This window comes from Mesocricetus auratus, unplaced genomic scaffold (assembly GCF_017639785.1).
Source record: "Mesocricetus auratus isolate SY011 unplaced genomic scaffold, BCM_Maur_2.0 Super-Scaffold_100007, whole genome shotgun sequence".
NCBI lineage: Eukaryota > Metazoa > Chordata > Mammalia > Rodentia > Cricetidae > Mesocricetus > Mesocricetus auratus.
The window spans coordinates 65,298,117-65,311,013 of NW_024429191.1; the positions used below are offsets into that span (position 1 = coordinate 65,298,117).

A 12,897-nucleotide genomic window follows, 5' to 3' on the forward strand; every position below is an offset into this window, starting at 1 on the left:
CATACACACACACACACACACACACACACACACACACACCTCCAAGTAACATATCTACTATTTTTCATCTATGCATATGGATAAATCAGATGCACTGGTCAAACATGGCAGCACAAGCCATTAATCCCAGAGTCCATTCAGGAGGACCTTTGTGAGTTCAATGCCAGTCTGGTCTTTATAGTGCAGGACAGCCAGTAATACATAGAGAGATCTTTTCTCAAAAAAAATTTTTTTAAAAAGGGGGCATGGCGGTGTACAACTATGGAGAGAAGGAGAGAGAGGTGCCAGGCATGGCGGTGTACATCTAGCACTTGGGGGGGTGAAGACAAGATGATTAAGAATTCAAGTCCTGCCGGGCGGTGGTGGCGCATGCCTTTAATCCCAGCACTCGGGAGGCAGAGGCAGGCGGATCTCTGTGAGTTCGATGCCAGGCTGGACCGACAGCCTCCAAAACAATACAGAGAAACCTTGTCTCGTAAAACCAAAAAAAAAAAAAAAAAGAATTCAAGTCCTGTTTCAGCTACATGCCAAGTTAAGGGTTATATGAATCTTAGTTATATGACCTTGCCACACAAAGGAAGATGTGGGAAAAAAACAATAACAAAAACTCCACTAAAACAATGCACAAATTTTCCAAGGGTTGAAGAGACAGCTTCAGTACCAATAGGTAAGTAAGTTCAAGGCAAGAGTGGTCAATAGAGAGAGCTCCAGGACAGCCAGGGTTACACAGAGAAATCCCGTCTCCAAACAAAACAAAACAAACAAACAACAAAAAACAAGCCTTTAATCCCAGCACTCGGGAGGCAGAGGCAGGCGGATCTCTGTGAGTTTGAGACCAGCCTGGTCTACAAGAGCTAGTTCCAGGACAACCTCCAAAACAATACAGAGAAACCCTGTCTCGAAAAAAAAAAAAAACTAACATCAAAAACCCCCAAAACAAACAAACAAACAAAAAAACCAACAAAGAAGCAGAAGACTAGAAGACTAACAAGAAGGCTCAGTGAGCTCTGGAGCCACATAAAGAAAGGAAAAAACTGACTCCAGCCAATCTCCACACAGGAGATACACACACGCAGATGCATAACACACACTGGTGAGAGCCAGGATAAACTTAATCATTTTGACTATAGGCCAAATTCTACTTCCAGGTATTGTTAATATAACTTGCTTCTTCTCCTACCATTCATATAAGTACCATAGGGATTACACTGTCCTGTTTGTATTCACCTATGTGGCCCAGTTTAATAACCTAGTTTTATTAGCTCTTAAGAATCAGGTTTTGCAGGGTGTTGTGGTACATGCCTGTAATCTTAGCACTCGGGAGGTGGAGGCAGGAGAGTTAGTTTAGAGTTATTATTGGACACATACTCCTTTCAGGGACAGACTAGTCTATGAGAACCCATCCATCTCAAAAAACAAAATGCCAGATTTTATATATACAAAGACTTGGTTAGCTCTGCATGTGGGTGCATACAATTCCTTAGTTTTACCTTCTATAATCACTATGAAGGAATTGCTGTCTCCTTTATAATTTTTTTTGCAGGGGGGGGGCATTCATGACCAGGTTTCTCTGTTAACAGCCCTAACAGTCCAGGGATTGTTTTGTGGACCTGGCTGGCCTGGAACACACAGAGATCTGCCTCCTGAGTACTGGGATTAAAGGCATGTGCCACCACCACCCCACCCTTTTTTATGATTTATTTATTTTTCTTTTATGTGCATTGGTGTTTTTCCTGCATGCATGTCTGTGTGAGGGTGTTGGGTTCCCTGGAGCTGGAGTTACAGACAGTGGTGAGCTGCCATGTGGGTGCTGGGGACTGAAGAACTCCTGTGCTCTGGAAGAACAGCCAGTGTTCTTAACCACTGAGCCATCACTCAAGCCCCGAAGAATAATCTTTAAGACGTCACTGAATGGTGAAAAGCAGAAACTTAGACCAAATTCTGCTGGGCTGCGGGAGTACCTCAGCCACAGAACACATGCTAGCATGCAGAAAGCTCTGGGTTCAATCTTCAGCCAACAGACAGACCAACCCTCCTGATTAGTCCTAATTGCAAATAAAATGTTTCAGTATTGCTAGGAGTGTGGGACCACTCCATCTTAAAACATGGCTTAAAATTCCATTAGAATTCTTTTCTCACTAAGTGTGGATAGGATGCCTTCCTTTCATTGACCTTGCTTTGTACCCTGTTTTGCTATTCAGAGAAGGGAATGCAGGCTGATGGTAATCATCTGGCTCCAAGACAAAGAAACAAGGGCCCCAATCAGTGTCTCCTGTAGCGTCTACTACTACCACAAGGCCTTGAAAGGGCCGCTGTATGAACTATGAATCCATTATAAATAGAAACAATTTAACTCATCTTCCTAAAAAAATAAAATGAGCACACAAGAGCATTCCAAGAAGAACCGCCATTGCGGGTTCCTGCTGAACAGAAACTACCGGGCCCAAACACACACACACACACACACACACACACACACACACACACACACACACACACACACACACACACACACACACACACACACACACACACGATCCTATTCATAACCGACAGCTGATGTAACCATTGTCTCATTTGCTCTTTCCGCAACAGACCAAGGAGCATTACTCACAGTCTGTCCCTTGTCACAGATGTCTGCTTCCGGCTCTGCAAATGGAGTCTCTCTGGACTCCTCAAAACTTGGACTACTTTTACAATTACACAGAAGCCAAACACTGTGTGATAATCCAAAGGATAGAAAAGGCATTTTACCTGACTGGTCTACAAAGTGAGTTCCAGGACAGCCTCCAAAGCTACAGAGAAACCCTGTCTCGAAAAACCAAAAAAAAAAAAAAAAAAAAAAAAAAAAAGAAAAGGCATTTTACAGAAACGGCTATCATTATCACAAGTAAGTGACACATATACACCATCTCTCTTTGCTTCAATGACATCTCCCTATCACTTCAGTGACAGGCTCTAAGAGGGGACCTTCCTGTATACTTACTGCTGGAAGGCAGCCATTGTGTTCTCCAGGTTTTCTCCAGCACCTGTGGAAACATGGAGTTTAAATTTCAATTACTTGTCATGTTGAACATTTTATTTCTCTAGAAACTGCAATGAGCCTTGTGTGTTTGGGGGGTGAGTAGGTGGGTGGAATCCTATTTTTCAGGTTTTTTGGGTTTGTTTGTTTGTTTGAGAAGGTTTCTCTGTGTAGCCTGGCTGTCCTGAAACTCACTCTTACAGACCAGGCTGGCCTCAAACTCAGAGAACCGACTGCCTCTGCCTCCTGAGTTCTGGGATCAATGGCAGGTGCCACCATTGATTTAGGTCAACAAGCATGTATTTAAGGCAGTTCAGATAACGATTCCTTCACAGTCCATTGAGATCACTGATACTCCTCCTTTTTAATGGCTGGAGATGAGCTCATTTAGTAGAGTGCCTAATGTTACAACGCCCTAGTACTTTGTGGTACTATAAACCGGATGTCACAGCCTACGTTTATAATCCCAGCACTTGGAAGGCAAAGGCAGAAAGGTTGGAGGCCAGCCCAGGCTACATCAGTCTTAAAAAAATAGCCCTCTTTAAAAGAGCTGCTGCTTACTTCAGTTGTGCACTCAGCCCATAACTGCTTCTTAACTTCTTTTATGTCTACCTGAATTATGGCCACACTTACAACAACTTCAAAGTTCCCCTCTCCAGATCTTTTTTTTTTTTTTTTTTTTCAAGACAGCGTTTCTCTGTATTGTTTTGGAGGCTGTCCTGGAACTCGCTCTGTAGACCAGGCTGGCCTCGAACTCATAGAAATCCGCCTGCCTCTGGCACCCAAGTGCTGGGATTAAAGGTGTGCACCACCAACGCCTGGCCCCTCTCGAGATCTTTGATGTTCAATTTTTAAAAGTTTATTCCAGGATCCATTTTAGGATAAAATGGTTTTCAATTGCTAGCTGCTAATCATGCCTATTAGCTTTCTAGTCTAAGAAGCTGTGAAGACCACACAGAGTCAACATGGAGGCTGAGAGACATTATTTCTATTCGGAGCCCATTACCCCAGGCACTGCATGGTGTTCATCCACAATGACTGCAAGGTGTTCAGATTCTGTAAATCCTCTCAAGGTCAGGTGGCCTTCCAGAGGGCAGCTCCTAAGGGCTCACAGAGGACAGTGCATTTGAAAAACGCAGAAAGGATCCATGAAATACTAGGGAGAGTGGCGGGCGGGGAGGGGGGCTACTGATGCAATGAAATGTTGAAGAGATCAGACAGAAATGCCAAGCTGAATTTATATGGAACAGGTTGAAGAAAAGTGAGAATCATGGAAAGTTCAGGACATCCAAGTCAGCAAATGCCAGGCTTATTGTGTTAACAGCTACAAGCCCAGAAAGCCAACTATACAAGGATTGGATTTCCATCACACTGCCCTTTCAATTTTCAGGATTTTTTCCCCCGTTTTCTTTTTCTTTTCTCTTTTCAGACTGATTTTCATGAGTTCAGGCTGGCCTCAAACCGTGACATAATAGAGGCAATACTTGAACTCCTGATCCTCCTGTCTCCACCTCCCAGCGCTGCGATTACACCACACTTGGTCATTTTTAGGGTTTGTACTTGCAGGCACGTATCCCTGTGTGTGCATGTGCCACAGCACGTGTGTGGAGGCCAGATGACAGCTCTAGGCCTGTCTTCCACTGAGTATGAAGAGCCTGTTGCCCTCCTACTGCACACGGCAGGCTAGCTGGTCCTTGAGCAGCTAGCTCTGACCACCATCTCCTCCAAGGAGCTCTGGGATTACAGATGTGGTTATACAGCTGGCTTTTACATGGTTTCTGCGTTTCACATTCACATTCTTACACTTGCCCTGCAATCACTATTACCCCCAGAGCCATCTCTCCAGCCCCAATTTTCAGGTTTGGTGGAATTTTTTGTTGTTGTTTTGGTTTTTTGGCTTTTTTATTTTAAGCTAGGGTTCTGGCTGGATGTGGTGGCGCTTGCCTTTAGCCCCAGTACTCCAGTGGCAGAGGCAGGAGTGTCTCTGTGAATTCAAGGCCACCTAGGTCTACAAAGAGAGTTCCAGAAAAAAAATAAGAGATAGGGTTTTACTCTATAGCCTAGGCTAGGGTGAAACTCACCAAGTAGCCTGGGCTGGCCCTCAAATTCTTTGCAATTCACCTGCGTCGGCACACATGAGCTACCATGCCCAACACAATTGTAGGTGATACTGACCCCCCTCCTTTTATGAGACAGAGTTCCTTCTTTGTGTAGCCCTGGCTGTCCTGGAAATCACTCTGTAGACCAGGCTCACAGAGATCCACCAGCCTCTGCATCCTGAGTGCTGGGATTACAGAAGTGTATCACCACCACCCAGCAGAATATTTTTGTCTTATTTATCTATCACCAGTACTAAGGATTGAATTGAACTCGTGGCCTTGTGCTTGCAAGGCAAGAACTCCACCACTAAGCCAAACCCAGCTCCCAATACTGATTTTTTAAAACTAAGTACATGATGGCAAAGAATACAAAGACTGCCAGTACATTTTGTATCATGGTTTTAACTCATGCTATTACAATAGTAATTTTAACCACTGATGCTAGGGCCTGAACCTCAATTTTCAAGGCATCAAACGTGCAAAGCATATAGAGTACCACTGAGCCTCATGCCCAGACATGTTTATCAGTTCTTTGTAGTACTGGTGAAGACACCAGCACAGTACATGAGCTAAAGATTGTCTTATGGACATAGTCTTAACCTTGCAGGCTAATTTAAGGATATAAAGGACCAGAAGCCAGAGACCACACTCTGAAGATGCCAAAAGAGGGATCCAAGATTACTTTTGGGGACAACTTGGAAGGGAAACAAGGGTCTCTTGACAGGATCTCTAAGTAGCCCAGGCTGGCTTCAAACTCTCAATCTTCCTGTCTCCTGGGTGATGGAATTAAAGACATACACTATCACTGCTCAGCTAACAAGTTCTAGAATTTATTACATTCAGAGCCAGGAATGGTGGCACACTCCTGCAATCCCAGCACTCAGGAGGCAGAATCATAGCCTGGTCTTATAGTGATTTCCAGGACAGCGAGCACTACAGAGGGACTCTGTCTCGAAACAACAACCCAATAAACAAGTAAATAACTTTTTGTTTTGTTTTTATGAGACATGGTTTCTCTGCATAGCCCTGGCTGTAAAATGAATTAATAAATGACCCAGAGATGATACTGGGGTTCAAACTTCAAGCTGAAGATCAGAAAAGTAAAGCAGCCTGCCACTATCTTCTTACCTCTACCTCAGGTTGAAATGAATGATCCAGTCTCCAGAAGCTCTCACCAAGCCTCAGCCTGTAACCTCTCATCAGTGTGGCTGGAAAATGTCTATACTAACTACTGAAGATCCTGCTTCTATCTTTTATATCCATCTAGTGCTGGGATTAAAGGCATATGATCTGTTGACTCTTTTAGACTGATTCAATCTCCTGTATCCCTGGGTGGCCTTGAACTCAGAGAGATCTGTCTATCTCTTAATCCTAAATCCTAGGATTAAAGGTGTGTACCACTACCACCTAGCTTCTGGCTGCTGGGTTATTGGTGTGTGTCACCACTCCCTGATCTCTATAGCTTGAGGCTGACTTTGCTTTTCTGGGGTCATCGGTCAAGCTTTAATAAATCACAATATATCAATATATCAGTATACCTGGCTGTCCTGAAACTCACTCTATAGACCATGCTGGCCTCAAACTCACAGAGATCCACCTGCCTCCGATTCCTGAGTGCTGGGATTAAAGGTGTGTGCCACCACTGCCTGGCTCATTTAATTATTTTCAGACAGGGTCTCTCTACATAGCCCTGGCTGTCCTCCAACTTGCTATGTACACTAAGCTGGTCTTGGTTTTACAGAAATTAACTGCCTCTGCCTCCCATTCAGATAGCTACCATCCAGATAGCCTCTTACTTTTCAGATTTACCGGTAAGTGATTATGATAGTCTTCTGGTTGCTATAAAACTAGGAAGTAAATTCCTCAAGGATTAAACCTACTGCTTACTGAGACTCATATGGTGAAGCCTGCAGAGTAACTGAGGGACTAATTAAGAAACATAGTGTTCCTCTCCAAAGAATTATTTAGTGGTAGGTCCTCCCTCATGAACTTGCTCAAATTTACTTTCTCTCAAACAATCATCACGTGACTCATAGAAACAGCCTAATTAATTTTTTGTTTCTCCTAATAAGTAACTAGAGTTTCCAGATCTACAATTAAACAATTCTACACACAGCATACCCCGTGTTTCTGAGGCAGGGTCTTGTATTCCAGGCTAGTTCCAAACTCACTATGCAGCTGAAGATGACTCTGAACTTCCGATTCTTCTGCTCCCATGCTACAGTGCTGCAACTACAGCCACATGCCACCATTCCTGGCTTACATGGGTCTGGGGATGGAACTCAGGGCTTCACGAATGTTAGGCAAGTACCATTTCCTCAGGCCCTTAAAGTTTTCATTACACATGAATTACTTACATCCTGTGAGTAGGGTGGGAGTCCGGTGTGCATGTACAGGTCAGAAGACAACTTGTCTGTGATAAAGTCCATTGTCAAAAGCAATGTGAAAAGGAAAGGGTTTGTGTCAGCCTAACGTCCAGGTCATAGTCCATCACTGAAGGAGGGCAGGGCAGGAGCCTGGAAGGCAGGAAGGGAAGCAGAAGCCATGGTGGAGCACTGCTTATGGACTTGTTCCTCACAGCCTGCTTAGCCTGCTTTCTTATACCACCTAGAACCACTTGCCCAGGGAAGAACTCACCCACAATTGACTAGACCCTTCCATATCTATTAGTCAAGAAAATGCCCTACAGACTTGCCTACAGGCAATCTGATGGAGGCATTTTCTCAATTTAGAGTCCTTCTTCTCATGTATGTCTATGTTTGTGTCGAGGTGACAGAAAACAACCAGCACATCTACCATGTGAGTCTCATGGGTCTAATTCAGGTTTTTAGGCTTGGCAATTGACATCTTTACTTACAGAGCCATCTCACAAGCCCTATTATTAGGTCATTGAGATGGGGGATCTTATGTAGCCCAAGGTGGCTTCCAACTCACTATGCATTCAGGGATGACCTTGAACTCTTGATGGTCCTGCCTCCTCGAGCGTGTTTGTGTTTTAGACCAGAGTGGCTTCAAACTTACAACCTTCCTACCTCATCCTCCCCAGTGCTAGGACTACCATACTACTAATTTTATGTATTGTTTCACTGTATGCTTTTATTGTGTGAGTATGGGTGGGTATTTATATTCAAAGGAGAACTTTGGGTGTCATTTCTAGTTCTAACACTTTTAAGATAGAATATCTCATCAGCCTTGAAATCACCTGTTGTGAGATATTTGTACACTGTGTGAAGATGTATTGCTGTGATTGGTGTAATAAAGAGTTGAATGGCCAATAGCTAGGCAGGAGAGGATAGGCAGGATTTTCAGAGAGAGAGAGGAAGAGGAGGAGAAATCTAGGTGCACAGATTTCACCAACAGACTCAGAGCAAGTTGAACATGCTGTACTAAGAAGAGGTTGGCAGTCCTGATGAGAAAACAACTATGTATGACACCCAATGTGGGGAGCCAGATGAAGCATTTATCTGCTTATTCTTCATCAATAAAAACTCAGGAGTCAGATATCAGGGTGAGAAACTGATCAGAGAAATGGCAGAAGAGTGACCAAGAACCTCCTCTCTTTCTCCTTCTTTGATCCAAAAGGCCAAGAATCTTTCTAAGCCCCTTTCTGTTTCTTCCCATGTTTCGCTATCTGTCCTCAGTGCTCCAAACCTCTATGGCTACTATGGCCAGCTAGTAGCTAGCTCCGCCCTTGGATTCAATGTAAACTTTATTGCCAGTCTGGGGAGTGTCAGAGTCAAAATATGCCACAACACTCACCACCTAGACTCTGCTAGCTGGCTGGAGCCTAAGGGACCTGTCTCCACCTCTCCAACACTAGGAAAACATGTACATACCACTGCACCCAGCTTCTTTTACCAAGGTTCTGGGAATCAAACTCAAGTCCTCTTACTGAGTGATCTCCCAGCCTCCTGTGTTCTCAGTTTATATTAATTTCCCCTCCTTTGTTTAGTGCTTCCTAATTACTTTGGATCTTGATAGGATAAAAAAATTGCATTTTGTATCCTCACATAAGATTTTTTTAAATTTTTTTTTTTTTTTTTTTTTTTTTGGTTTTACGAGACAGGGGTTCTTTGTATTGTTTTGGAGGCTGTTGGTCCAGCCTGGCCGAGAACTCACAGAGATCTGCCTGCCTCTGCCTCCCGAGTGCTGGGATTAAAAGCGTGTGCCACCACTGCCCGGCAACTTTTTTTTAAAGATTTATTTATTATGAATACAACATCCTGCCTCTATGTATGTCTGCACACCAGGAGAGGGCAACAGATCTCATTATGGATGGTTGTGAGCCACCATGTGGTTGCTGGGAATTGAACTCAGGACCTCTGGAAGAGCAGTCATTGCTCTTAAGAACTTCTGAGCCACCTCTCCAGCCCCCTAAGTTTTTTTTTTAATGTGCATTGGTGTGAAGGTGTCAGATCCCCTGGAACTGGAGTTACAAACAGTTGTGAGATGCCATGTGGGTGTTGGGAATTGAACCTGGGTCCTCTAGAAGAGTAGTCAGTGCTCTTAGCTACTGAGCCATTCTCTATCCCCTACAAAAGATTTTTTTGTTTTTGTTTTTCAAGACAGGGTTTCTCTGTGGCTTTGGAGGCTGTCCTGGAACTCGCTCTGTAGACCAGGCTGGCCTCGAACTCACAGAGATCCGCCTGCCTCTGCCTCCCGAGTGCTGGGATTAAAAGCATGCGCCACCAACGCCCGGCTGATACAAACGATTTTTTTAACATTTATTTTATGCATGTGCACAAATATGCATGGAAGTCAGACAAATTGAGGGAGTCAGCTCTCCTCTCCAACCATGTGGGATCCCTCAGATTGAACTCAGGTTGCCAGGCCTGGCTGCAGGTGCCTATGCCCATTTCCCTGCCTATGATGCTAGGAAGGAAATAATATTGGTCCAGCTCCTTCTATAATCTTTCAGATAGATGTTTTTTGGTTTCTGTTTTTCCAGACAGGATTTCTTTGTATAACAGCTCTGGCTGTCCTGGAACTTGCTTTGGAGAACAGGTTGACCTCAAACTCACTGAGATCCACCTGCCTCTACCTCCCAAGTGCTGGGAATAAAGGCATGCGTCATCACTGCCCAGCTCAGATAGATGTTTTGTATATGAGTCGATGTTTACTTTTCTTGTAGTTTTTGTTTGACGACCATTAAATTATCATTAAAATCCTCATCTATATGACATACAATGTGCTAAAGTGTTGTTTATAAAGCCAAGGAAAAACTATGACAAGTTTTAGCCACGAAAGAATAATCTTCAAAAGGAAGATGTCAGTATTCATGAAGTTGAGGCAGGAGTATCTCAAATTCAAGGCCATTCTGTTCAAAGCCAGCCTGAGCTATACAGTAAGACTATTTAAAAACAACAAAAAAGGCAAGGCTGGGCTGGATAGATAGCACAGGAGGTAAATCATTTGCTTCAGATCCCCAGAACCCACCCATCACAAGTCAGAAACAGTAGAACCCAGAACCCATGCATATGCCAGAAGCAGTAGAACCCAGAACCCAGGCACAAGCCAGAAGCAGTAGAACCCAGAACCCATGCACAAGCCAGAAGCAGTAGAACCCAGAACCCATACACAAGCCAGAAGCAGTAGAACCCAGAACCCACGCATAAGCCAGAAGCAGTAGAACCGGCATCTGGTGCCCTTACTGGTAGATGAGAGACCAACTCAAGTTTACTGGTGAGTCCATCCATGAACAAGAAACTCCATTTCAAACAAGGTAAAGACAAGGACCAATATCCAGTATTGTCTTCTGACCTCCACACATGCACTCTAGTATGTATATGCCTACACTCACACGAAAACACGTCGTACACCCGTATACAGACATATTAAGCACCACCACCAGTAGCTGGGCATGACAGCTCACTCCTTTAATCCCTGCACTTGGGAGGCAGAGGCAGGTGGATCTCTGAGTACCGGCTCCATTTCAAGCTACTTTAAACCTGGTGTCACATTCATCCCAGAAGAAAAATTAGAAGTGACTGAAACAATTTATATTTTATACATTATGATTAAGATGTAATGAAGTCACATTATTAAACAGTAATGAAGAAGCAAAGACGGCCTATACTTTTGTAAGAGAACATTACCATCTTTAAAAAATAAGACTAATAAACGAAATCATGTTTTAGTCTTTTAGAAACCCACAAAGCATTGCTGGGATAAATAGTGCTGTGAAAACAAAAACAAAAAACAAGCAAACAAAAACAAAGCAAAACAGGTACTACGAGCCTTGGAGTCCTTGGAACCAGAACCCTTCAAGTTCCCTGTCTCACTTCAGCCCAAGCCCTATGACCTTGGAAAACGTCCCTGGTTTGGAGACATTTCTCTCCAGGGCTTAGTTACAAATGCGTGGAGGGTGGGCCAGGTCACTAGGCATCGCAGACTCCTCAAGCTCGCTCCAGGTGACTCGCGAATCCTCAGCCCTGCCTGTGCCCAAGCTCTTCCCCACGGACTCGGCCACCAGCTGGTTCCCAGCAGTCTGTTCCTGGTTCCCCCTGCGGGTGTCTCCGGGATCTGCATCGGCTTTGTGCCTGGCTCCCAGGAAGGGTCCTCCCGATCATCCTTTCATCAACTGAGAAACGCCCCACTTGTCGCTCTCAGCTTCCTCTCCTCACAGAAGCCCTGCCACCCTTCCTCCCCAGAGGCGCCCACCAGGACACGAGACCCCTTTCCTTTCCTCCCCTCGGGACGACTCATCACATGAAGCTCTCCAGTCACTGGAGCCCATTCTTCCTCAGCCTCTCCAGTATCCCCACCCTCTCTACCTTCTGCAAAGAAGCCACCCCCATCTCCGCCATCAGGTTCTGGGGACCCCTCTCACCTCCGCGGTGAGAGATGTGCCTACTGAGGAATCGCTGCTTCTTTTTCTGGTGCAACAACGTTGGATATTTAAGCAACAAGAACGACGTGACCAAATACCCTCCCAGGGTAGAAAGAAGGCAAAAAGCCGCGGTGGACGACATCCTCGGTCACCACCTTCTGGGCCTCTGAACCCCACGGCGCTGCGGTGGTAGCAACGGCTGCGGCGCCGGCGGCTGCTCGAGGTCTGCTCGCCCCCAGCCGGTGCCCTCAGCGCAGCGCACTTGTGAGTGCGGGCTCAACACGCAGGCGCAGCCCGACCCCAGCGCCTGAGCAACAAAGGGGCTCCGATACGCAGGCGCGCTGCGTAGGGGAGAGTTTGGTGTCCAGCAGCTATGGTCCCACGCGTAAGTGCTTCTAAGATCCTGAGGCAAGAGGTTGGAAACTTGCCAGTTTTTATTTTATTTATTTTTTGCACCCCTCAAGCAGAAAAGGCTCAGAAGCCAGGATAGCCTTCAGGAAAATCTGACGTAATTGGGAAATGTACATCAAAGGAGGATTCCAGGGCAAGTCCTAGCCCCTTCTCTAGGAAATGCAAAGAATTGTTACTAATGCCTCGAATTCCTTAAGTTCTCGAGAAGTGTTGACTCAACAGTTCGTGTAAGAAACTTGGGACTGGAAGGTGTAGCCAGTTGGTAGAGCATACCGGTTTACGCTCCAGCACAAAATAAATATAAAAAAAGAAACTGGCAACTAAATCGTTTCCTATAAAAATGGGCAACTAAATTTTCTGTTTCCCTTTTTCATCTCACACATTACACGTCACAAAAACACTAGGAACCACGTTTTGGGGACAGGGTGTTGGTTTTGTGAGATAGGGTCTTAGCCCTGTCTAGACTTGAAATCGCTATGTAGTAGCGGACAGAGCTTTGAACTCCTGACTCTTCTACCTCAGCCTATAGAGTGCTG

The 12,897-nt window shown here is 44.9% G+C and overlaps 1 protein-coding gene across 1 annotated transcript in view; it reads right to left on the reverse strand.

Moving 5' to 3' along the window:
• The window catches only part of Gdpd1 (glycerophosphodiester phosphodiesterase domain containing 1), a 37,198-nt gene extending 24,983 nt beyond the window's left edge, over positions 1-12,215 (reverse strand). The window contains exons 1-2 of the mRNA XM_005076893.4: positions 11,951-12,215; positions 2,987-3,029 (exon numbers count right to left, since the gene is read on the reverse strand). Of these exons, the coding sequence (XP_005076950.1) occupies positions 2,987-3,029; positions 11,951-12,092 (185 nt within the window). The 5' untranslated portion in view covers positions 12,093-12,215. The remainder of the gene's footprint in view (positions 1-2,986; positions 3,030-11,950) is intronic.
• Between the last annotated feature and the right edge of the window lie 682 nt (positions 12,216-12,897).